This window comes from Jaculus jaculus, chromosome 18 (assembly GCF_020740685.1).
Source record: "Jaculus jaculus isolate mJacJac1 chromosome 18, mJacJac1.mat.Y.cur, whole genome shotgun sequence".
Lineage (NCBI taxonomy): Eukaryota > Metazoa > Chordata > Mammalia > Rodentia > Dipodidae > Jaculus > Jaculus jaculus.
In genome coordinates, this window is record NC_059119.1 from 5,982,567 (window position 1) to 6,005,704 (window position 23,138).

At 49.4% G+C, this 23,138-nt stretch overlaps 1 protein-coding gene across 5 annotated transcripts; it reads left to right on the forward strand.

Annotated features, from left to right (window-relative positions):
- Positions 1-22,824, forward strand: Znf365 (zinc finger protein 365). 5 transcript variants are annotated; one of them, XM_045137110.1, is made up of 7 exons: positions 1-126; positions 440-531; positions 1,326-1,428; positions 2,600-3,347; positions 17,671-17,851; positions 21,618-21,655; positions 22,289-22,824. In XM_045137110.1, the coding sequence occupies exons 4-7, from the start codon at positions 2,611-2,613 to the stop codon at positions 22,548-22,550; spliced, it is 1,218 nt and encodes a 405-aa protein (XP_044993045.1). In that variant the 5' UTR covers positions 1-126; positions 440-531; positions 1,326-1,428; positions 2,600-2,610; the 3' UTR covers positions 22,551-22,824. The 5 variants fall into 5 exon arrangements, with proteins under 5 accessions (XP_044993045.1, XP_044993043.1, XP_044993046.1 ...); XM_045137108.1 differs by having other exon boundaries at positions 440-527; XM_045137111.1 differs by lacking the exon at positions 1,326-1,428.
- The last annotated feature ends 314 nt before the right edge of the window (positions 22,825-23,138 follow it).

A 23,138-nucleotide genomic window follows, 5' to 3' on the forward strand; every position in this document is an offset into this window, starting at 1 on the left:
GGCGGGAGCGGGCCCGGCTCGGCCTGATTTACGGCTCTGCTGAAAACCGCGCGGCGCCCGCATCGCCACCGTCGCCGTCACCACCGTCACCATCATCATCACCAACAGCAGCAGCAACAAGTCCGGGTAAGTGTCCGGGGGGCGGGGGGACCCACGCCCTCGGACCGGGCGGAGGGGACGCGCTGGAGTTGGGGCGTCCCAGCCCGGGGCGGGGGTCCGCGACCCCGCAGCCCCGCGCGCAGGGGGACAGCCGCCCGACTCCGCACGCGCGCGCGAACCCCCACGCTGGCCTCCGCGGGGCGCGGGCGGGGGCGCGGGAGGTCGGCTCTCCCGGGACCCGGGACCGGAGCCCCCCGCAACCCTGAGCCCGGGGATGTCCTCTGGGCCCCAGAAGGCTGTGCGCCGCCCAGTGCGCGGTTTCCCATTTTCTCACCCCCAGATGGCCCCCCAACGCTGACTCTTCCCCTCTGGCCGCCGCCTGCAGCCCCGGGCTGGACCTGGAATTGTATCCTTCACCCAGAAAACCAGTGGGTAAAAATCCCAGCTCCGCACCGCGTGGGGTTCCCCTGTCACGGGAAGCAGAGGTGTATGAGCCTGGAAGCCGTGCTCACCTGCGGACTGGGACCGTTCGCATCTAACCTCTGAGGGGTTGGGGGTGCTCTAAAGAGACTTTCCGCGCCGAGACCCGCTCTGGACCCCCCCCCCCCCCCCGTGGCCCGGGACTTCCCTCGCTCAGCTCAGGCAGAAACCGTTCCTTGAAGAGATGAATTTGTGCTCTTGCAGACTTGGGTGGTAACCATCATCTGTTGCTAAGGCAAAGAATAAATTCGTGCAAGTATACAAGAACTTTCTGTTATTAGGGGACTTAGGCTGATGGCTAACTCTTTAAAACGCTGGCCATCTCAGACATTCGTGCTAAAATGAGATCAGAGGAAAGCCAGACCCATCCAGAACGTCCGGCCATGACCCTGCTTATGTCCAGTGATACGCATGACATGTTTGCTGTCCAGATACCAATAGAGTGCCAGAGTGGGACCGTTATTGTTATGAGAGCACTTTCTGTTGTCACACCGGTAACTAGAGAAAAATATACAATTCAAAGTTCTGAGGTTGAAACTTCTTTAGCTGAATGGTGTGCTTATTCTATAGCACCATGGGTGGTTAGAGATGGTAAAGGTGAGAAAAGATGGCAGAGCATGCACTCTTAGGACCGGTTGTGACAATTATGTGAGTTTCCTATGTCTTTGTGTCCCCTAGGACATAGTACGCAGGGGCTGGGAAGCTTTGCTGTAAGGGCCGAGTAATGAATATTCTTGCTTTTGCAGGCTTGAGCTCTTAGGTATCCCGCTGCAGTGGTCTGCCGTGGTGCCCAGGCCACAGTAGATGACGTGGAAATGAATGACACTGGCTAGATTTGGCATACAGGCTGTAGGTTTTAAGTTTAACATAAAAATCAGTATTTAGTATCATATACAGTATTTGCTTAAACCCAAAAAGCCTAAATGAGTGCGGTCATGATGGAAATCAGTGTTGGCGTTTCTCAGAAAGTGGAAACTGTGTCTGCTGTATGACCCAGCTCTTCCACCTCGGGGTCTGCTCAGGGGGCCTGGCTCCTGCCCAGAGGTGCTTTCCCACGTGCTTATGGCCAGTACTCACAGTAGCTAAGGAATGAAGCCAGCACAGGTGCCCATCAACAGAAGAACGTATCAAGAAATCCTGGTTATTCACAGCATTTGATTCAGCACTAAAGGAAAACTAAATAGTAGCATTTGTAGGAAAATTGATGGACCCAGAAACTATAATGTTAAGTGAAGTGAACTAGGCTCAGAAAGACAGCTATCATGTGTTTTCTCTCAGATGCAGATGCTGAATTTCAGATTTTTGTAATTTTTTTTTTTTTTTTCTGAGGCAGGGTCTCACTAAAGTCTAGACTGGCCTGGAACTTACTCAGTAGCCCAGGCTGGCCTCAAACTCACAGTGACCCCCCTGCCTCGGCCTTCCAAGTGCTAGGATTAAAGGTGTACACCACCACATGTGCCTGGTGGTTTTAAAGTGTGTGTGTTTGTGTCCGGGGTTGTGTGTGTGGGTGTCAGTGCAGATCATGAAACTGGCAAAGAGCTCAGGAGAAGAGAAAAAGATCTTAAAGGAAGTGGTATGGAGGGAAAGAGAGGGTAATTGAATACATGTGCCATTGAAAACAGAAGTGACTGTTGGGTGGCGGAGAACCAGGGGGAAAAGGCCACAGGGATAGAAGGAGAGGCCAAGAGCAGCTATATACATACATACATACATATATGGTGATTTTTTTAAACAAGTTTATTTATTTGCGTGCACATACCAGGGGTGCATACCAGGTTCTCTTGCTGCCAAATGCTTGTGCCGCTTTTTGCCCCTGGCTGGGGAGCTGAGCCCAGGCCTGTAGGCTTTACAAGCCAGCACCCTCAGCCTCAGCCGTCTGCCCATGCTCCCGCATGGTAATGCTCACAGATCTAAGTATGGACAAGCAGACAGCAAGGCCCTTCTAGAGAGGTACGGGTCATTTCAGTAGCTCCTTTTTTAGCAGACAGTAAGTAACCTGTCCCCTTCGTCTCCTACACAGGACCTTCAGTGATGCAACAGAAAGCTTTTGAGGAAAGCGGAGTCCCCTGGCGAGAGTCCTTGGAGCATGCTGCCCTGTGCCTGCCCTTCCGCTGCCCCAGGTGTGGGGACCACACCCGGTTTCGAAGCCTGTCGTCCTTGAGGGCGCATCTGGAGTTCAGTCACAGCTATGGAGAAAGAACCCTCCTGACCAAATGCAGCCTCCTTCCGTCCCCCCGGGACGCGGAGCCCGGCGGCTGCTCGGGCCCCAAGCGGGGCAAGGCGCAGGGCCAGCGCGGCCAGAGGCAGAAGCCGAGCTACGTGAACCTGTACAGCGTCTCCCGCGGGCCGGGCCGGGCCCCGAAGCCCCTCGAGGTGGTGGCCGAGAGGCCCGTGTCCTTCGTGCAGGCCTACGCGGCCGTGGACATCCGCGCCGACTCGCTGGACGGGGCCCGGGCCAGCCCCGGCCTGGCCACCGCGGACACCAAGGCTGCCTTGGAGGCGCAGGTCAGGGACAAGCTGCAGCGCGTGGTGGAGGCCGTGGACCGGACCATTGAGAAGAGGATCGACAAGCTCACCCGAGAGCTGGCTCAGAAGACCACCGAGCTCCTGGAGGTCCGGGCGGCCTTCGTGCAGCTCACGCAGAGGAAGCAGGAGGTGCAGAGGAGAGAGCGGGCCCTGAGCAGGCAGGTGGCCGTGGCCGTGGAGATGATCGCGGCGCTGCGGCAGCGCCTGACCCAGTCGGAGGAGGAGCTGCTCAGGAAGGAGGAGTAAGTGGTGCCCCGCAGCCCCGGGGGCGTCGCCCTCCTGGTGGCAGCGTGTTCCGGGGTGGCAGTGTGCTGGCGGGGGTCTGGGCTGCACCTGTGCTAGGAGCGTGGGGCTCTGGCGGTGGTGACCGCGCTTGGGTATGGTGCGCGGCAACCCGGGAGCAGAGGGCAGACAGCACTTTCAGAAGGGTCACCGCCCACTCGAGGTGGCATTCGTTCCCAGCATCAGGAACGGGAGTGTGGGTTGGGAACAGTTATGCCGCCAAGAACAGGAGATGGTGTCCTGCTCAAGTATGACAGGAGGCAAAGAGCTTTGGCTTGTCTGCCCTTCCCGATTACCTTTCCCATATTCAGGAAATGCCAATCAGTTAAAAATCCAGCCAGGCGTAGTGCCACACGCCCATAATCCCAGCACCCAGGAGGCTAAAGTGGGAAGATCACCATGAGCTTGAGGACAGCCTTGGCAAGAGTGAGACTCTGCCTCAAAAAAAAAAAATTGAAAATCCATTTAATTATAATTTATATTTGGGAGTAGGAGACATTTTAGGAAACTCAGAGGGAAAAAATTCTGATAGAGCTGCCCTTCTGTAATTAAAGTTGAGATCTTTTTTTCTGTAAAATGACGCATGGTACTGGAATAAACCTGAGCCACTGGCAGCTTACTGTGGTCGTCACACCAGCTAGAAAAACATACGTGACACTTCAAGATGATCCTCAAATGCCAAATGTTGTTTTTTTCATTTACATGGAGGCTCAGAATTCATGGGCAGAGGTTATAAAAGTCGACAGACTAAGCCGTCCTGGAAGGTGGGCTTCCAGGTGGTTTGAGTGATGTCAAGGAAAGAGCGGCCTCTTCTTGTCCCCTGGCGCTTTTTTCTGTTGACCCTTCTGATGTAAGTAACTGAGATTCATGAGAAACCCTGTATATGAAGGAGATATTGACTTGCTCTTGTTAAATGTTTGCATTCTACCTGAAAGGGATGCCTGGAGTTTTTTGTTGTTGTTGTTGTTCATTCTAGACATTTCTTAAATTTCACAGTTAGCATGGCTTGAATGGCTCCTGAGTTTCTCTCAGCTGAGAGGGAGTGATCTCCACTGAGTGCGTTGTTTGGCTTCTGGTGTGCTCTGGTGGGAAGATGGTGTTTTGACCAGTCATGGCCATCAAGGAGACATAGCATGCCATGCTGGGAGAATGGTAGGTGGGATCTTCTCTGTGTACAGAGAGGAGCCTATACAAACTGGTGATATTATGGTATAATTCAAGAGCAGCAAATGTAAAACAGTCACCAAATCATTTCACTCATTTCCTACGTTGTGTTTGCTGATGGCGTAAGGAGTAGTGACGGTGGAGTTTGGGGTAGTGACTACGTGGAATGTGGGCACCAAGGCGGTGGGAAGGCGGGGTCGCGTCACTAGAGGTCCTTGTCCGGGATTCACTCCTGCTTGGCATGGCGGAGGACCAGTTACTAATTAAATAAAAGTGGTGCATCCACAGATCAGTAATGACAATGTGTGGTGGTCAAGTCAAAGTTGTCGCTTTTTCAACCAGTGGAAACCACAGACAGACCTGTAAAACGAAAGGCGTCGTGAGGCAGAACTGGATGTGTCCCGTCGAGAGGATGCGTCACCGTGTAGTAAATGCCCCCCAACCCCCATAGACATGTCATGTAAACTCAGTTTCTGTTTCTCCGCATGGAACTATGACACACCTGACCCCTGTGCTCACGTACGTCGCAGGCGTTGTTTGTACAGTAAACGTGGAGTCACGTGGCTCCTCTGGGGCTGGTATTCCGGGGCATGGACACGTGGTTGATTTTAAGCCGGCTGCTGTTGATGAACACATCATTCTATTCTGTGTCCCTGATATTCAACACAGTGCCTCAGCTTATATCACCGTGCGTCTGTGCTCATCGTTTGTGAGTTACAAACTATTTATTTATTATTTTTAGTGCTGGAAGTTGGATGCTTGGCACACACATTATCACTGAGCTATGCCCCTGACACAAGTTGATTTTGTGTGTGTATGTGTGTGTCACTTTGGGCTTAGCGGGGAAAACAGCAACATTTGTTTAATAAAGAAAAACTACTTGGAATAAAAATACAATCAAATCACCTTAAACTCTTAGACAGAAGATAAAGTCCTCATTTTTCTTCAGCCTTCATTTGTGGCCATGTGGCCAGCGTCTGCATTTAAGCCCGTGGGAGGCCCTCTCTGTGTAAGAAATAGGACTGTAAGAGGCTTGTTTCCAGAAGGACACTAGGTCTCTTGTAGGAGAGTGACGGGGACAGCGCCCTCCGTGTCTGTTGTCTGTGGCCTGCCCTGCCCCTGCCGTCTGAATGGGGCACACAGCCAGCAGTTAGTTACAGACCCATGGCACCCAGTTGATGTGCCTGGACCTGCCTGGCTCTGGCCTTTCCCTTTACTGTCCCCTCTGAGGACTGCGCTTCCCAGAGAGGCACCTTTACTCACATAGGAAGCCTCGTTGGGCCGGAAGGTGTGTTCTCTGCCATTTGCCTCTATATAAATTCTCCAAGCTTGAGGGGCGCTTGTGAAGATAGGCTGTGACTGTCTCACTAAGCCAGGGAACCTTTAGAGCACAGATAGATAGTGGGTTTGGTGAGACCTGCAGGTGTCGTTTCACGCACACATACTGATGTCCCCTGAACGTTAAAGGTCTTTCCAGCACGAGGACCTGGGTTTGATCCTCACGGTGGCTCACCTGTCATGCCAGCACTGGGAATATGGGAGACAGGAGGACCCCTGGGGTTCACTAGGCAGCAGATCCAGCCTCGTTGGCAGCTTGAGACCAATGTCTAAAAAAGACCTGTCTAAAACAGAGGAGGACAGTGTCCCTGAAGGGCACCGAAGTGTGCTCTGACCTCCACATACATGTGTGCACATGCACACACAAGCAGCCACGGACATACGAACAGTCACACGTGCCCACACATCCCAAACTGAAATGAGGCACAGTCGGGATAGTCCAGCGTGGTGACGCACATCTGCCGTCCCAGCTCGCAGGCAGCTGAGACAAGAATGCTCCTGGGAGTTTGGAGCCAGAGTCTGGGTGGCACCGTAACTTTCAGGCCAGCCTGAACACAGAGCAAGAGGCTGTCTCAAAACCACAACAGCGACCCAGGAAGGCAAGGGCTGCCGGGCTGCGTCTGCTCCAAGGACAGCCCGCAGTGTATCAGCTTAGCTCAGGGGAGTTACAGACGCTTGTATGAATCGAAACTGCCTTGCGCCGGCATCTCACACCCCTTCCAGAGGGGTCTGGCTTGCAAATCCAAGAAAGATGCTGCTTGTGGTCGGGGTAACTTTAAGAGCCCTGCCGAGGGCTGCGTTTATTTATTGACGAGGTGTCAGAGCTGTCGGGTAGCACTGGCCCTAATCAGGTAAATCAACCCAGGCCACTTTGCAGCAAGGGATCTATAACCAGAAAACAGGGTTGCTCAGTTGGGCTCTAGGAATGTGGAGAAATTGAGGATGATAGCAGTAATTCCAAATGTACTACATTGTCTTCGGCCAGTAAGTTTGGAAAGTGCTGCTGGGCCACCTGTGATGTGCCCAGCATGGTGCTGGGGGTCTCTGGGGACATGAATTCCTCATCTGCATTTTCCCGTGATGGGAACATGCTTTTTTAGGTTACTTAATTTATTAATTAAATATTTTATTTATTTGAGAGGGGGAAGAGACAGATAGAATGGGCATGCCAGGACCTCCAACTACTGTAAATGAACTCCAGATGTTCGTCCATCTGGCTTACATGGGTCCTGAGGAATCGAACCTAGGTCGTTAGGTTTTGCAGGCAAGTGCCTTAGCCACTAAGCCATCTCTCCAGCCTGGGCATAAGCTTTTTGAAGGAAGAAGAATACTCATGAATGTGCTATGTGCCAATGCAGAGTAAGGGCTTTTTTTCCTTTTTTAAAAATGTAATTGATTTTTTTTGGCGTGTGTGTGTGTGTGTGTGTGTGTGTGTGTAGGCCAGACAACAGCCTCAGGTGTCGCTCCTCGGGGACACCATCTACCTCTTTTTGGGACAGGGCCTCTCCTGTTCTGCTTAGACTAGTAGCTGAAGTGCACAAGGAATCTACCTGTCCTGCCTTTATTTTTACTTATTTGCTTATTTATTTGCGACAGACAAGCATGGGCATGCCAGGGCCTGTATGCCACTGCAGTCTCCAAAATCTTGCACCACTTGGAGCACCTGGCTATACATTTGTACTGGGGAATTGAACCTGGGCCAGTAGGCTATGCAAGCAAGTCCCTCTAAGTGCCGAGCTGGTCTGCCCAGTCCTACCTTTTTAACAGCGGGATTACAGACGGGTGCCGCCACATGGGTGGTTTTGCATGGGTAGCTCAGCTCTTCGTGCTCGTGAGGCCGTCCTCCCCCACGCTGCCATGACAAGGGGGAGCCACCGCGCCTGGCTGAAGCGTAGCTGACGTCAAGGCCACAAAACCTGAAGGAACGGTCTGCTCCTCCTGCAGCAGAGAGGCCACTGTGAGTGGACTGAGGAAGGGGAGCATTGGCCATGGTAGGCACGGGACAGTGACATAGAAGGCACAATAAAAGGATGGACGGCCATGAAGGCCCCTCCCTGGGTAGACCATGTCATAGGTGGTTTTAAAACCAGAAGGTTCCCTTTGTCTCCTTCACGGTGGCATGCTCCCCTCACAGATCAGAACTAAGGGCCGGTGCTGGGGAGTGACTCACCCTGGGACAGGTTTGGTAGCAAAGCTGAGCCTGAAACCCAGTTTCCGTCTCCCCGCCGAGCGCTTTTCCCGTTCCCTGTGTCCTTGCTAGACTTCCAAAAACGTGGTATTTGCCCAAAGCCTCCAGACTTATGTAATCCTGAGCATGGCCCATTTTGGAGTAGGCTTGCTTCTTTGCTATTTTCAGAGTGCTGCTACAGTGAGGTGACATCATTTGTTTTTTCTGATGAAACTGAAGAAGATGTCAGCTGGCACTGGGCTGTTGGAAGCAGCATCGCCGCGGCATCCTATGCACGATTGGGAAGTACAGCTCCCAGAACTCCTAGCTCAGAGCTTTTAGCTTCCAGCAAGGGCTTTCAGCTTGCCTCTCTAGATGGCTTTGCCCATGCAGGGTGGGGCATGTGTCACGGCTCGCATCCGCTGATGGAGGTGGGCCCCTGATTCCACCTCTAGTGTCTGCCTTCCGCTTTGTGGGCGTAAGCAGATAGAACCTCCGTCCATCACTTGGCCAGCCAGGAGACACGTATGTGCCCACAGCCTCTTCACTGGGGTCTGATCATACCCTGGCCATCAAGGTGAAGTTAGTGCATTGCTGTAGCTTAGAGACCAGAGCAGAAATGACACCAACCGATCAAGAGGGCAGGACAGAAGGGACACACGGGGACGGCCTGAGTGGGCGCTGTCATTCAGGGTACCATCCAGAGCTACACTGGAACGTTGGCCTTGAAAAGACAAGATTCGCTTAGCCACTGGCTTTGTGAACCCTTTTGCTGTGTCCTGAAGCCATTCCCATGTTTGGATGACCAAGAGTATAACGGATAGACACCCTGGAACTGGTTCCCAGCTTGGACTGAAGTGGGCCAAGAGACGCTGTGTGAGAAGCCCGGGGCCGTGGGGCAGAGAGAGGTCTGTGCCCCTGCCCCACATGGTTTCTGTATTTCTACACCTGGGCTCTGTTCTATGCAGACTTACAAACTGATACAGACTAAGCCACATGTCAAACATGTTTTCATAGAGGCAGCATGTGGTAAAACATGGAAACCTTGGAAGATTTTCTGTTTCTTTATCCTCTTTTCCTCACACTCCCTGAGGACTTAGCATGAAGCGCTGATATACTTATAGCCAATAAGAACAACTTAATTGTCTTATTAGAGGTGTTAAGAAAAATATTATTAGGAACATATTGGTTCATTCAAAAAGCAAAAAAATAGGACTGAGTAAGTGGCTTAGCAGTTAAGACACTTGCCTGTGGAGCCTAAGGACCCAGGTTCGATTCCCCAGTACCCACATAAGCCAGATACACAAGGTGGTGCATGGATCTGGAGTTCTTTTGCAGTAGCTGGAGGCCCTGGCACACCCATTCTCCCCCTCCTTCCCTCCTCTCTCTCTCTTTGATTTTCTGTCTGTCAGATAAATAAAAATAAATAAATAAAATACAAAAAGCAACACAAAGGAGAAGCGTTGAGGAGAAAGCTCGGTGCTTAAAAGTGCTTGCTATGCAAGTCTGAGCATCAGGTCGCCAGCGTGCACGGGCAGCCAGGTACAGTGGCTCACACACCTCTCATCCCAGCCTGCCTACAGCACTGGGAAGGCAGAGCCAGGACAGTCGTGCAGCTAGTGCAGAGGAAAGCAAAAACCAAGACACTATCTCAAACAAGGTAGCAGGTAAAGATCGACACCCCAAGCTTGTATCTGACTATCACATGTGTACACACACACACACACACACACACACACACGGGGAAGGGGGTGCGCAAAGGGCTCACAAAAGCAGAAATGAAGCCAGCCTGCAGATGGTCTGGTGCACATTGGGGCACGTGTGGGTGGTCCCCCAGGGAATACTGGAACTGACTGACTTCCTAAGTTCACAGTTAGGTGCCTGGGGTGGGGAGGGGGCCTCTTGCTTCAGGATGTGGCTTGTGGTCCACATTACAGCATATCTGAGGTGCTGTGTGTGATCAATAGTTATGCTATTTTTAGCGCGAGGTATTTTTATCATTTCTCATAGCTCTGAAAAGTTCATGAATCAGTAATGTAAAATTAAATTTGAATAACTTGGTAGAATTCCACCTACGGGAGGAGAAGACAGCGATATGTTTTTCAAGAGTCGAAGAGTAAGCCAGGCGTGGTGGCACACGCCTTTAATCCCAGCACTCGGGAGGCAGACGTAGGAAGATCACCACGAGTTCGAGGCCGCCCTGAGACTACAGAGTGAATTCCAGGTCAGCCTGGACTAGAGTGAGACCCTACCTCGAAAAACCAAAAAAAAAAAAAAAAAGTCGAAGAGAGGCGTCCACTGTAGACCCGGCCCTTCATACCCTGTAAGAGGCGCCGTAGGTCCCATCCCGCCCCTCCCCTGCAGGGGGCGCCATAGGTTCCCTCCCGCCCCTCCCCTGCAGGGGGCGCCGTAGGTTCCATCCCGCCCCTCCCCTGCAGGGGGCGCCGTAGGTTCCCTCCCGCCCCTCCCCTGCAGGGGGCGCCGTAGGTTCCATCCCGCCCCTCCCCTGCAGGGGGCGCCGTAGGTAGGCTCTTTGTCATCATCTGAACTCTGGGAGCTACAGACAGGGTCCCCTAACTCATAGAATTTATGATCAAACGTGAAAAATGGCATGAACAGTCTCCTGTGGTGTGCGCCACAAGAGGTAAAGGGTTAGTGGGAGAACACAGCCCACTTGGGGCTGGGGTGTCTAGCAGTGGTTCCTCATGGGAGAGCCTGAGGTTAGAGGGATCATTGAGTGGGGACTAGGGGACTGGAGAGGTTGCTCAGTGGTTAAGGCGCTTGCCTGTGAAGCCTAAGGACCCAGGCTCAATTCCCCACTACCTTCATAAGCCAGATGCACAAGGGGGCGCATGGACCTGAAGTTCGTTTGTACTGGCTAGAGACCCTGGCATGCCCATTCCCTATCTCTATTTGCCTCTCTGTGTCTCTCAAATAAATTTTAAAAGAAGAGGACTACGGCTGGAGAGATGGCTCAATGTTTAAATCACTTGCCTACAAAGCCTAACGACTTGAGTATGATTCCCCAGTACCCATGTGAAGCCAGGTGCACAAAGTGACTCATGCGTTCAGAGGTCATTTGCAACGGCTGTGGCCCTAGTGTTCCCATTCTCACTATTTGTCTCTCTCTCCCTCTCTGCTTGCAAGTACATAAATCAATAAATGACATATATATCTATATATCTATATCTATACCTAGATATAGATATATAGATATATAGATTTTTTTTTCCAGGTAGGGTCTCACTCTAGACCAGGCTCACCTGGAATTCACTATGTAGTCTCAGGCTGGCCTCAAACTCACGGTGATCCTCCTACCTCTGCCTGCCAAGTGCTGGGATTAGAGGCGTGCACCACCACGTCCAGCTAAAGAACATATTTTTAAAAGAGAGTGGTGATGAGGGGGGCAAGGGGAGAGACCCAGGTAGAGGAAATAGCATGTTACAGAGTAAGAAGGCACACATGCAGAAGATACTTTTCCATGTGTAGGTGTGTGTGGTGTGCATGTATGTGAGTGTACACAGTGTGTGTGTGAGTGTACACAGTGTGTGTGGAGTGCGTGTTTGTGAGTACACGGTGTGTGTGGTGTGCATGTTGTGAGTGTACACAGTGTGTGTGGTGTGCGTGTTTGTGAGTGTACATGGTGTGTGGAGTGTGTGTTTGTGAGTGTACGTGGTGTGTGTGGTATGCATGTTGTGAGTGTATACGGTGTGTGGAGTGCGTGTTTGTGAGTGTCCATGATGTGTGTGGTGTGCATGTTGTGAGTGTACACAGTGGGTGTGGTATGCATGTATGTGAGTGTACATGGTGTGTGTGGTATGCGTGTTTGTGAGTGTACACGGTATGTTTGTGTGGGTGTGTGTGAGTGCACACAGTGTGTGGGGTGTGTGAGTGTGTACACAGTGTGTGAGGTGTGAGTGTGTGTGAATGCACACGGTATGTGAAGTGGGCACTTTAGTATCTTCCCCAGCCGCTGTCACGTTATGGTTCTGAAACAGGGCCCCCCTGTAACCCCAGCTCACCCGGTGGCCATACTAGCTAGCCGGCGCTCCCTCGGACAGCTTCCTGCCTCCACCTCTCTAGCAATGGGATGAGAGGCCTGTGGCACGGTGCCCAGCATTTTGTGGGTGTTGTGATTGAACTCCTCAGGCCTCAGAAATGGTTGACAGTAGTGGTGGTAACTAACACAGAGAGGGTCGCCGTTGACCCCCGGTAACAACGCGCAGCCCAGCGTGTGTAAGTTGCAGTGAGAGCCCCGGGCACGCGTGGGCGCTCCTGTCAGTTTCTGAAAGAGCAGTTAGGTGTGCGCTTCACAAGTAAATGACAGCGTGGTTCTGACTTTCCTAACGCAGCCTGTCTTTACCTCATCTCAGAAGTGATCCAGGGCTTCCATCTGTAAGACATAAAACATGTTTCCCAGGTTATAGTTATCCTGCGCGTACAGGAGCTCCTGAAGGAGCAAGGACTTTTTTTTTCTAACTAAAGTTTTGTCTACACAGGAAGGTCTTTTTCTTGCATGCTTGGTTTTCTGCGCACTGTCAGAATTCTAGGGCTGAAAATCGTTGCTATAATAGCGAATTTTATTGTCAGTTTCTTGCACTGTTGTGGCATTTTTTTCAAATATTGCTTTAAATAGGCATATTTTTCATCGTCTTGGATTTAGTAATATTTAACTCTTCTTGCTTTCAATAAATGATATGTCAAAAGCCAGGAAGGAAGTGGCCTGGAAGCCGTACAGGAGAATTTCCGCCACACCTTGTTGAGTCTCACTGAGGGTGTCTGCGCTTCACACGGTGCTGTGGGTGGCGGGTCCCGGCCTGACGCCACAGCGCCGCGCTGTTGTGTGACAGCCTCATCTTCCTCCCGCTCCCACTCATCCTCATCGGGCTCAGCTGCGCAACCTTGTGACCTGCTCCTCTCAACCGCTGCCTCCCCACCCCGCAGCACCCCACGGTCACTGCGTATCCACCTAAGTGACATTGTATGAAAACACCTAGAAAGCTATTTTCCTAAAAATCAGTTTCGTAAGAAGAGTTACGAGTTTTGTTTTGGTCTTTTTGTACGTCCGTGTGTGTGAGCGCAGGTGCACACGTGTGTGCGGAGGGTTGGGGACAGCCTCGGGTGTGTCAGTCCTTGCGTTCACCCTGATTGAAGCTGGCCTGGGAGCTCCCAGAGATTCTGCTATCTCGCTGGAGGAATACGGGGGCTCCCCTGGGACACTGCCACATACGGAGTTTCCTCAGTTCTGGGGACCCACGCGCGGGTCATGGCCTAGCCACTGAACCATGTCCCCCAGCCAAGTCGCGGTTTTGTTGTCGTTGGGGTCTCACTGTACCCCCGGCTGCTCTGAAACCCGCCCTGTCGCTCAGTCTGGCCTCCAGCTCACAGTGATTCTCCTCTCTTAGCCTCCCAAGCTGGGATTATAGGCATGAGTCACCAAGTCTGACCGCATTGTTTTAAAAGTTGTATGCAAAGACAAGTTTTGTCTGAAAAACACAATAATGAAACCCAATTCTTTGTATGTTGATAAAAAAATGGAATAATTTGTGTGTGTGTAAAAAAAAGTTTTATAAATACTTTAACATCTGGCTTCATAGGGCAGCTAGAATTTAGTATTTCTACATTCAGCTGGTACAAACATATTGCTTTGTGTAAATAGATGAGAAAAAGTATATTTCACACGATGCATAATAGGAATGAGGAGGGGTATTTTCATCTCCTTTGCAGATGACAGTGAGTTTCCCGTAGTTTCTTTTTTTTTAACAATTTTTTTTTCTTTTTTTTTAAATTATTTATTTATTTATTTATTTGAGAGCGACAGACACAGACAGAAAGACAGATAGAGGGAGAGAGAGAGAATGGGCGTGCCAGGGCCTCCAGCCTCTGCAAACGAACTCCAGATGCGTGCGCCCCCTTGTGCATCTGGCTAACGTAGGACCTGGGGAACCGAGCCTCGAACCGGGGTCCTTAGGCTTCACAGGCAAGCGCTTAACCACTAAGCCATCTCTCCAGCCCATAATTTCTTAAACTATTGATTGTACTGTGGAAGCCAACAGTACCCTGTCAACGAACGCGTTCTTCTCTCAGACTGATCAGTCTGCCCCTCTCCTGGATGTTTCATTGTTTGGAGTGTAATTAGTAATTAGGTTTTAAATGCAAGGTGCCTAAACCTCTTTCTTTCCCATTCAGACAATCCCCAGATCCCTTAGGGGGAAACAAACAGGTGGTTCTGTAGATAGCTCCTCCCATTTAACAGGAAGTGGAAAAAAAGGCACAGGCCCACTAGGTCACAGTGAGTCACAATTGCTTTCATCACAATCTTAGCACAAGAGGAGGCAACGCGCCTCATGTATTTAACATGCCTCATAGAGCAAAGTCATGCTAAAACGTGGAATCTTAAGGGTCTTTCTTTGTCTTGGTTGACATTTCACATACTGAAATTAGGTTAGCATTAGTGGCAGATAGGTTGAAAATATAAAGGTTATTAACTTCTCAGCTTCAGGCTCAGGATCATTGGATGACGGACATTAGAAAAGATTCTCCTAGAATGTGGCGTAACACTCCACAATCATTTGGAAATATTAATATCAGCTTAAAAAGCTTTGTATGTAATCCACAACAAAGCATTAAATGATTTTAAAATGCAGTCATGGTGACAGGTGGGGTTATATTTGGATTTATTCTCTTGCTTTTGCGATATGAATCCTATGAGATAAAGCTGTCACTTTTTTCTGTCTTCTCAATTGCTAGACTGTAGTCAGAGAGTCTGAGAGGAGTAACAGGTATACACACAGGAGAAAAAAAACACTGGAAAAAACACCAGGATATTGATGGCGGTTACCTCGGGTGGGTGAGAATTTAATTGAGTTTGGCATCTTTCTTATCTTACATAAATATTAATTACAGGGTTGGAGAGATGGCTCAGCAGTTAAAAGCACTTGCTTACAAAGTCGGATGGCCCAGGTTTGATTCCCCAGTACCCACATAAACCCAGATGCACAAAGTGGTGCATGCAACTAAAGTTTGTTGGCAGGAGGCCCTGTTGTACCCATACTTACTCAGCCTCTCTGTATCTGCCACTTTCTCAAATAAATAGCATTTAGTTATAAAAATGCCTATTGGGTATTTTTCAAACACTATAGTGAGTGTGGGGTTGGGAACACAGAAACAAACCCCTTCCCAGTTTGACCAGCCTCTGACCTGTTGAATCCACTTGCAGATCAGTTTTTGTAGTTCCCACAATAAATGTGAAAAATCTGTATAATCAAATAAATATAGAAGATATGATCAACCAGATGGACTGAAAAAAAATGGCAAGCCTTTTGTTCCTTTTCCTGTAAGTCCAATTTGAAGGTTATTTTATGATTCAGTTGTCCTAAATACTACCCAGGAAATCCCTTCCCTGGACTTGAGCCCAAATGAATTGAAGTCTTAATGTTAGAAACAGGACATGGATCCGTTTTCTTGGTCCATATTTCCTGTGGCTTTTCAGCCGGGACGATGTTCCATCCATTGGAGCTAAACCCAAGCTGGGATGCACGGAAGGCCTGGGGTAGTGTGTGGATCAATCCACAGCTCTCCTGCTGCCAAGGTTTGTGGCTGACATAAAGCAAGTAACAGTAGATGTTGAAAACTGGCTTGTGTCTCTGGCCTTGGAAAGTGCATGTCTTCTATCTAGGGCTCATAGGGAAACATCTGGAAGTGAACTCAAAACTTGATGAAAGAAAACTTTTTCTCATAAGGACTCTTCTTTCTCTTATGTGAGTATTTCTTGGCTACTGAAAGATGCTGAGGTTCTGTAGGAATTGGGTTTGCGTTTGATCCTGGACAGGACAGGGAGCAGGCACGTGGAGTGTTTCCGTGAGTGAATCATTGTAAGAGCTAGTCGGTTTTCTGTTTTTGTAAATTTATGCTTTGTAAGACTCGACAGGGATGTGTGTCTGTTTTCCACATAGTAGATGTGTAGCCACTGCTATGGGGACATGCCTGTCACGCTTCATTAGGACCAAGTGTGACATGATGCCTTTGGGAAAGAAAAGACACTGATGAGTCACCCTCAGTGAAGAACCTGCAAGCCACTAACAGCGTTTTGCAGTGATCCTGTACGCAACTGCGACTTACCTGGCGACGGTTAAAACCACGTGGAGGTTGAGAAGGGGAACAATGGTTACTTTAATTTGCTGTTTGAAACAACTGGCTGAAGTTAGACATAGAACAAGTAGAGTTCGTTAATTTCTGCTGAAAGAAGCAGTTGGGGTTTGATCACAGCCTCTAGCATCTCGACCGTCATGTGGTCAAGGCAAGGAGAGGCTATTTTTTCAGGTTGAGAGTCATTTGAAGCTACATTAAGGACATGGCTGTAGCCAACAGGTGAAGGAATGACAGAATTCCTTCACCCCAGTAGGGACGAAGACTTGCTAAAGGGCTAACTGGGAGGACGCTCGTGGTTTCTTAGTCAGCACAGGTAGTAAGTGAAGAGGCCACTGGCCTCCAGACCTGCCTCTTCCGAGGACTTAACACCCCAAAGCCAGACTTTGAAAATCTAAGTCAGTGGGCCAGGGAAATGGGCTCGGTTATTGAAGGTACTTACTTACAAACCCTTAGACCTGGGGTTCAATTCCCGAGCCATCCATGTAAAGCCAGACCCAAAACGTCATACAAGAGTCTGGCACTCTGTTAAGAAAATGTAGTCAAGGGCTGGAGAGAGAGGCGCTCGCCTGTGAAGCCTAAAGACCACCCGTGTTTGACTCTCCAGATCCCACATAAGCCAGGTGCATGTGAGGCAAGCGTAATGTCACACATGCCCACTAGGTGACGCAAGTGTCTGGAGTTTGATTTATAGTGGTTGAGGTCCTAGCGTGCCAATTCTCTCTCCTCTCTCTCTCTCCGTCCCTGTCTAAAATCAAAAATAATAATAATAAAAGACAATCTAGTCAAAACTGGTCTAAAAGCACACACTGGTCCCGTTGCACGGCAATGCCGTCTGGAACCTCAGTGACCTGTGACACGCCCCATGCTGGTCAGCCCGGCCTGCGTGTCCCTGCTCTGCCCTTTTCACTGTCTGTGTGGTTGATTCCTCCAGGCACCCTCATGCAAACGGCTGGTCTTGCCATTGCTGCCTGAACTCTGGCCTGACCCTCCCTTGCTTGTCAGGATGGCCTCTTGCTCCCAGTCCCAGTTCCGTCAGCCTCATCGTATTCTGGTGTATGCTTTCTTTTGTAATTTCTTTATGAGAGAGACATAATTGGCACACCAGGGCCCTAGCCACTGCAATCTAACGCCAGGCACTTGCACCACCTAGTGGGCATGTGCGACCTTGTGCTTGCCTCACTTTTGCACATCAGGCTTATGTGGGACCCGGAGAGTCGAATGTGGGTCCTTAGGCTTTGCAGGCAAGTGCATTAACTGCTAAGCCATCTCTCTAACCCACACTTTCGCTTTTATATTTATAGTGACTTCCTCTACTAAAATGTAATCATGTGTAATCCCCTGCATGGTAACCTTCCCCGTCTTGTCATCGCCTTGCTGCCCTACCTGGAGCCCATCGGAGGGTGTTCGTGAATGAATTCTGGTGTCACATCTCCACTTTGTGTTCTGACATCTTCTCCTCGCAGAGAAGTCGTAACATTCAACCATTTCCTGGAAGCAGCGGCTGAGAAGGAGGTTCAAGGCAAAGCCCGACTGCAGGACTTTATTGAAAATCTCTTGCAACGGGTAGAGTTGGCAGAAAAGCAGCTGGAGTATTATCAGCGTCAGCAGGCCTCCGGCCTCAGCCACGACATCCGTGAGCATGTGGTGAGTCCCCTGTCCAACCAACAGCCGAGGGGGCCCTGCGTGTGGTGGGGTGGGTTGAGAACAGAGGAGCAGGGAGCTGTATCCCGGGGTCGCTGGAAGACTGGGGTGGTGCCTCTGTCACCGTGTGGCTGTCACCAGGTGCCTGGAAGCGGGCTATGTCCTAGATACACGCCTCCCTGTATTGCTTCTAATGCTCCACGGCTTTCTCCTGATGATTCTCCTCATCTTAGTGTATGAGGTTCCATATATGATTCCCCTTGGTTTAGTAAGAGGATCCCATATATGATTCCCCTTGACTTAGTACATGAGGGTCCCATATATGATTCCCCTTAACTTAGTACATGAGGGTCCCATATATGATTCTCCTTGACTTAGTATATGAGGATCCCATTCTCCTCGGTTTACTATATGAAGATCCCATACATATCTTGGTTCTGGCAACTTACTAACCTACCTGCTGAAAATGTCAGTGCTGCATTTTAATTTTAGATTTGAAATGTGAAAATAAGGTGATGCTGATTATATGGTGTTATTAATAGTAATATTCATAAGTAATTATAAAAGGGGCCCAAAGATCTTAGAAAGCACTGGATCCAACCACTTCATTTTCCCAAAGGGTGCAAAGTCAGGAAGACAAACTTTCTCAGCCCATGGACAAGCAGGATAAGAATATCCCCGAGCCAAGCCTTTCTTCTCCCATCTGAGCTCCTGACCATTGTGACTCCTGGAGAAGCTGACATTCTCCAGGACTCCCCTTCTTCCTGTCCCCTTCTGCTGACACCCCCGACAACCCTTCCAGGACCGTCAGGAAAGCTGCCCCAGCCTTGTGCTGGCCTGCTCCATGTGTAGACTGCGCTGCAAAATCAATGTGGCTCTCTTTATGTTGCTTACGTCCTCCTCCCTTATTCTCTCCTCTTCCCTCTTTCCCCTAGAACTCCTCCAGAAAAACACTGCACGTTCCCAAATTGATCAGTTGCCTCTTTCGGAGGTGGCTTCAAGCATCGTGTTCTTCCGTGATGTGGAAAACTCTCCTTGCCCTCACATCCAGCCTTTCCTTGAACAGTGTTTTGGCATCTGCATCTTTCTCTGATTCCCTTGAGCATTTGTGTTCTTTTTCACCCGGCTGGTTTCTAAAAATACAGTATGCTTACACAGATATTTTATCTTTATGCTCTGAAAACGCTGTCGACTTAGACACAAAGTGACCTCCATCCCATCTGCCAAAGTCACTGGCAGAGCTGCGCAGACCGAAGGCCCCGGCGCAGCTCGGATGATCTCATTTTAAGGGTTTTGTTTACTTCCGGCAGGTTGTTCATTTAGGAGTAGCAGTAACTCGTTTAACACGAACTTCTTGAGGGCACAGCACAGCACTTAATAGGTGCCGGGGAATCGGCCCTAAGCAAGGCAAATGTGGTCCTCCCCGGCTTGAGGAGGACCATCCAGTCAGCTCGCGAGTAAAGGAAGCCAGTCTCCCGTGGTGGACTGCAGGAGAGAGAACATGCGCTCGAGGTGTTCAGAGAGGGGCTCAGCTTCAGGGTGAGGCGCAGGAAAAGCGAGGATGCCCAGGAGGCTCCTTTGCACCATGACCTGGATAGCCGGCAGATACAGCTCCAAGGAACTGTGGAAGTAGAACATTCTAGGCAGTGAGCGGACGGTGCCGAGGCTTAAGAAGGAACAACCTTGGCAAGGGTGAATGGAAGGAAGTAATACCAGAGAGTTGCAGGTCACACAAGGAGTTTGGATCTGGTTCCAGCACACAGTGAAACCATGGGAAGGCTTCCAGGACTGGTGGGTGCCAGAAAGAGAGATGGATTGGAGGCTGTTATGATGTGAGGTGAGATGGTGGCATCTGGGGGGCAGTAGAAGAAGAGGAGAGAAGTGACGGTGGAGGCTGTGCTCTGCGGTGCCAGGCCAGCTGGGGGCTTAGGGTTAGTGGGTGAGGGAGAGAACCCAGGGCCTTGGTCTCAACAAATGAGCACACAGCACTGTCATGTACACAAGCTTAGAAAACAGCGAGGTGGCCATTTCCGCAGGCCTACAGCGGCCTGAAATATCATGTATATAACTGAGAAGTCCGGTCGATCTTTTGTATCTGTGGATTCCATGTCCACAAATCCAGCCAAATGTGGATAGAAAATAGCTTGCAGTGGGGAGGGGGAGTGAAGTAGGCACTAAATATGCATACATATTTTCTTAGGTCTGAAACAATTATTTATACAGCATTTGTATTTCATTAGGAATTACAAATGATTTGTAGAGGTCATAAGCATAGGTGGAGGGGTGCGCACAGGCTCTATGTAAATACTAGGCTATTTTAAGTAAGGGACTTGAGCATCCACAGATCTGGGTACCCTCAGGGTCCTGAGACCCTCCCCCACTGATACGGACTGTGTCCGGATACACCAGTGCGAGTACCAAGGTGGCCCTTTGTCCGCATTTTCTTTGTAGCTCTCTTTTTGGGTCTGTGTGTCAGTGGACGTGGCATGACTGTGTCCTGATGACAGTGGCAGGCAGGAGGTCAGGAACTGAAGCCTGGGACACTGCTGGGCTTCCTTGTAAGCTGAACGGTGACATCTGGGCCACAGCGTGATCATTGTCAGTTTATTCTGCAAATGAAGGCATTCTGAGCTCAGCCACAAAAGTGCAGGCAGTTATCTCATTGCGTGGACTGTTAGGAGTAGTGATAACCTCGGTGACAGATGGCCTCTGGGACGTTTGTGGAGCTGGCCTTCATACACTTTCATTTTAGAAATGATGTAGTTTAGGCAATCAACAAGTTATGCCAGTTTCCTCTTTGCTGATACTTTGTGACCAGTCACAGCCATAGGAAATTAAGCTGCAAATACATTCTGATCACTCTTGAGAAATAATGGCACACTGTTCCTGTTCCTAAAGTCATCTATTTTCAGGCCAGAGAGACGGCTTAGCAGTTATGGTGCTTGCCTGCAAAGCCTAAGGACCACATTTGGTTCTCCAGGTCCCACCTCGGCCAGCTGCACGCCCAAGGTGACAGGAGCCTGGAGTTCGTGTGCAGTGGCCGGAGGCCCTGGTGTGCCCATTCTCTCTCTCTCTCTCTCTCTCAAATAAAAATAAACATAAAATATTTAAGAATACATGTATTTTTCAAACATCCATCTCATGAGAAGCACTTTGACTTTTTAAAGTGTGGGGATTTGGTGATAGAACTTTCTTGGAGACTGAAAGCAGCTTCCCACAGAGACTCCCTGGGTAAACAAAGCTGAAACACAGGGGCCAAGAGCACTTGCTCCACAGAAAAGAGGCACACGGGTGGTGCAGGCGTCTGTAGCCTCAGCATGCTGTGGTATCGAGAGGCAGAATCAGGAGAATCCAGAAGCTGGTCTGGCATTTCCAGCAACTAAACAAAGACCAGCACTCCAGAGGCAGAGGCAGGAGGATTGCTATGAGTTCAAGGACAGCCTGGACTAGAGTGAGATCCTAGCAAAACAAAACAGGGCTGGAGAGATGGCTTAGTGGTTAAGGCGTTTGCCATTTGCCTGTAAAGCCAAAGGACCCAGTTCCATTCCCTGGGACCCACGTTAGCCAGGTGCACAGGGGCACATATGTCTGGAGTTCGTTTGCAGTGGCTGGAAGTACTGGTATGCCCATTCGCTCTCTGTCTCTCTCTCCCTCTTTCTCTGTCAAGTAAATAAATAAAACTAACATTTAAAAAAAATAAAAATAAATAAATGGAACCATAAAAAGCCTTCGAGTGAGCTAATATTTTCTCTCATTTGTTTTCCGTCAGCTGACAGACCTCTCTTCAAACAGAAAACCCAGGTGCCTGTAAGTATCTATCTTTTAAATTCAGGCCATTGGACTGTGTTTCCATTGTATAGTTCCCATTTGCATTTTACACAGCTCTTAACATTAAGTGCATTTTAAAGGCTTAGGTGAAAATTACCTGCCTAGTACTTACTTGTCAAATGTTGATGCATCCTTATTATTTGGGACTGTGATAGTGACTAGTGTAGTGTTTCCATAGGATCACTTATGTTCTCTTATTGGGTATAGGACAGGTACAGTCGCTCTGCAATATTAATTCAGTATATGTGCTATTTATATAAACAATACACTTTAAAATATATTTATAATATTTTTTCTGAGTCCCCTAGTAGTCAGAGTTAAGACATGTGGATTCTGGTCTACATCTCTGCCTGTTATTCTGGGTGGTCATTTCAATGTCTTGTGCCTCAGTTTTATCTCCCTGGGAATTTAGTTTCACATGATTGTTTCTTGGAGGCCACTGGAACTTTCTAGAAGTTAAATTCCATGCTGTATAATTTATCTCAGTGAGAGCAATATCACCATGGTGGGACACAGAAGTGGCTGTAGTGAGAGCAGTTCTTCTTTTAGGGTTTCACAAAGCTTCCTTTTTCTTCTATTTATCTCCCCTCCACCCTTGCCCAACCTCTGTAGAAGCCGAGGGCACCCACATTCTGTGTGTAACCACCCTGAGCTCAAAACCCATTTCCACCCGAAGGGAAGATGCCACTTGAAGAAAGCCAAGGATGACAGAACTGGCATGCAGCTTACCAAGGCCATCCACGAACAGGCTGAATCTTCGAGAGATTTTTACAGGCCAACCAAGAAAGGGGAGATCCTAGGGCTCAACCGGAAAGGCAACCTCAGGCCCAAGATGGCTAAGAAGAAGCCAACAGCGATTGTGAACATCATCTGAAGGATGGGCGGCTCAGGAGTATGACCAGTGGACTTTGGGGAACATCGTCCCAGGGCTGTCCGTGCTTAGACCAAGGGGAAGACATGGCAGAAAGGCAATGGACATCAAACACACAAGCACCTTGATTAACCAGAATTTAGCAAAGGGAACTCTTAGTGAACCAAATAAAAAAATATATTAGGCTGGAGAGATGGTTTAGCGGCTAAGGCATTTGCCTGCAAAGCCAAATGACCCAGGATCAATTCCGCAGGCCCCATGTAAGCCAGATGCACAAGGTGGCGCATGTGTCTTGGGTTCGTTTGTTGTGGCTAGAGGTCCTGGTGCACCCATTCTGTCTCTCTCTTTCTCTATCTGCCTCTTTCTGTCTCTCTTAAAAATATGTAAAATATTTTATTTATTTAATTATTTGAGAGAGAGAGAGAAATAAGCAAGTAGACAGAGAGAGAGAGAGAGAGGGAGAGAGAGAGAGAGCACACCAAGACCTCCTTCTTCAGCAGACAAACTCCAGATGCATGCAGCACTTTGTGCATTTGCCTTTATGTAGATATTGGTGAATCAGATCTGGGCCATCAGGCTTTGCAGGCAAGT

Excerpts from the sequence above, each read along its gene's own strand:
- Znf365 (XM_045137110.1), top strand. The coding sequence starts at position 2,611 with ATGCAACAGAAAGCTTTTGAGGAAAGCGGAGTCCCCTGGCGAGAGTCC. Across the intron at positions 17,852-21,617 it reads ACGACATCCGTGAGCATGTG|CTGACAGACCTCTCTTCAAA; the intron begins GTGAGTCCCCTG and ends GTTTTCCGTCAG. Across the intron at positions 21,656-22,288 it reads AACAGAAAACCCAGGTGCCT|AAGCCGAGGGCACCCACATT; the intron begins GTAAGTATCTAT and ends CAACCTCTGTAG.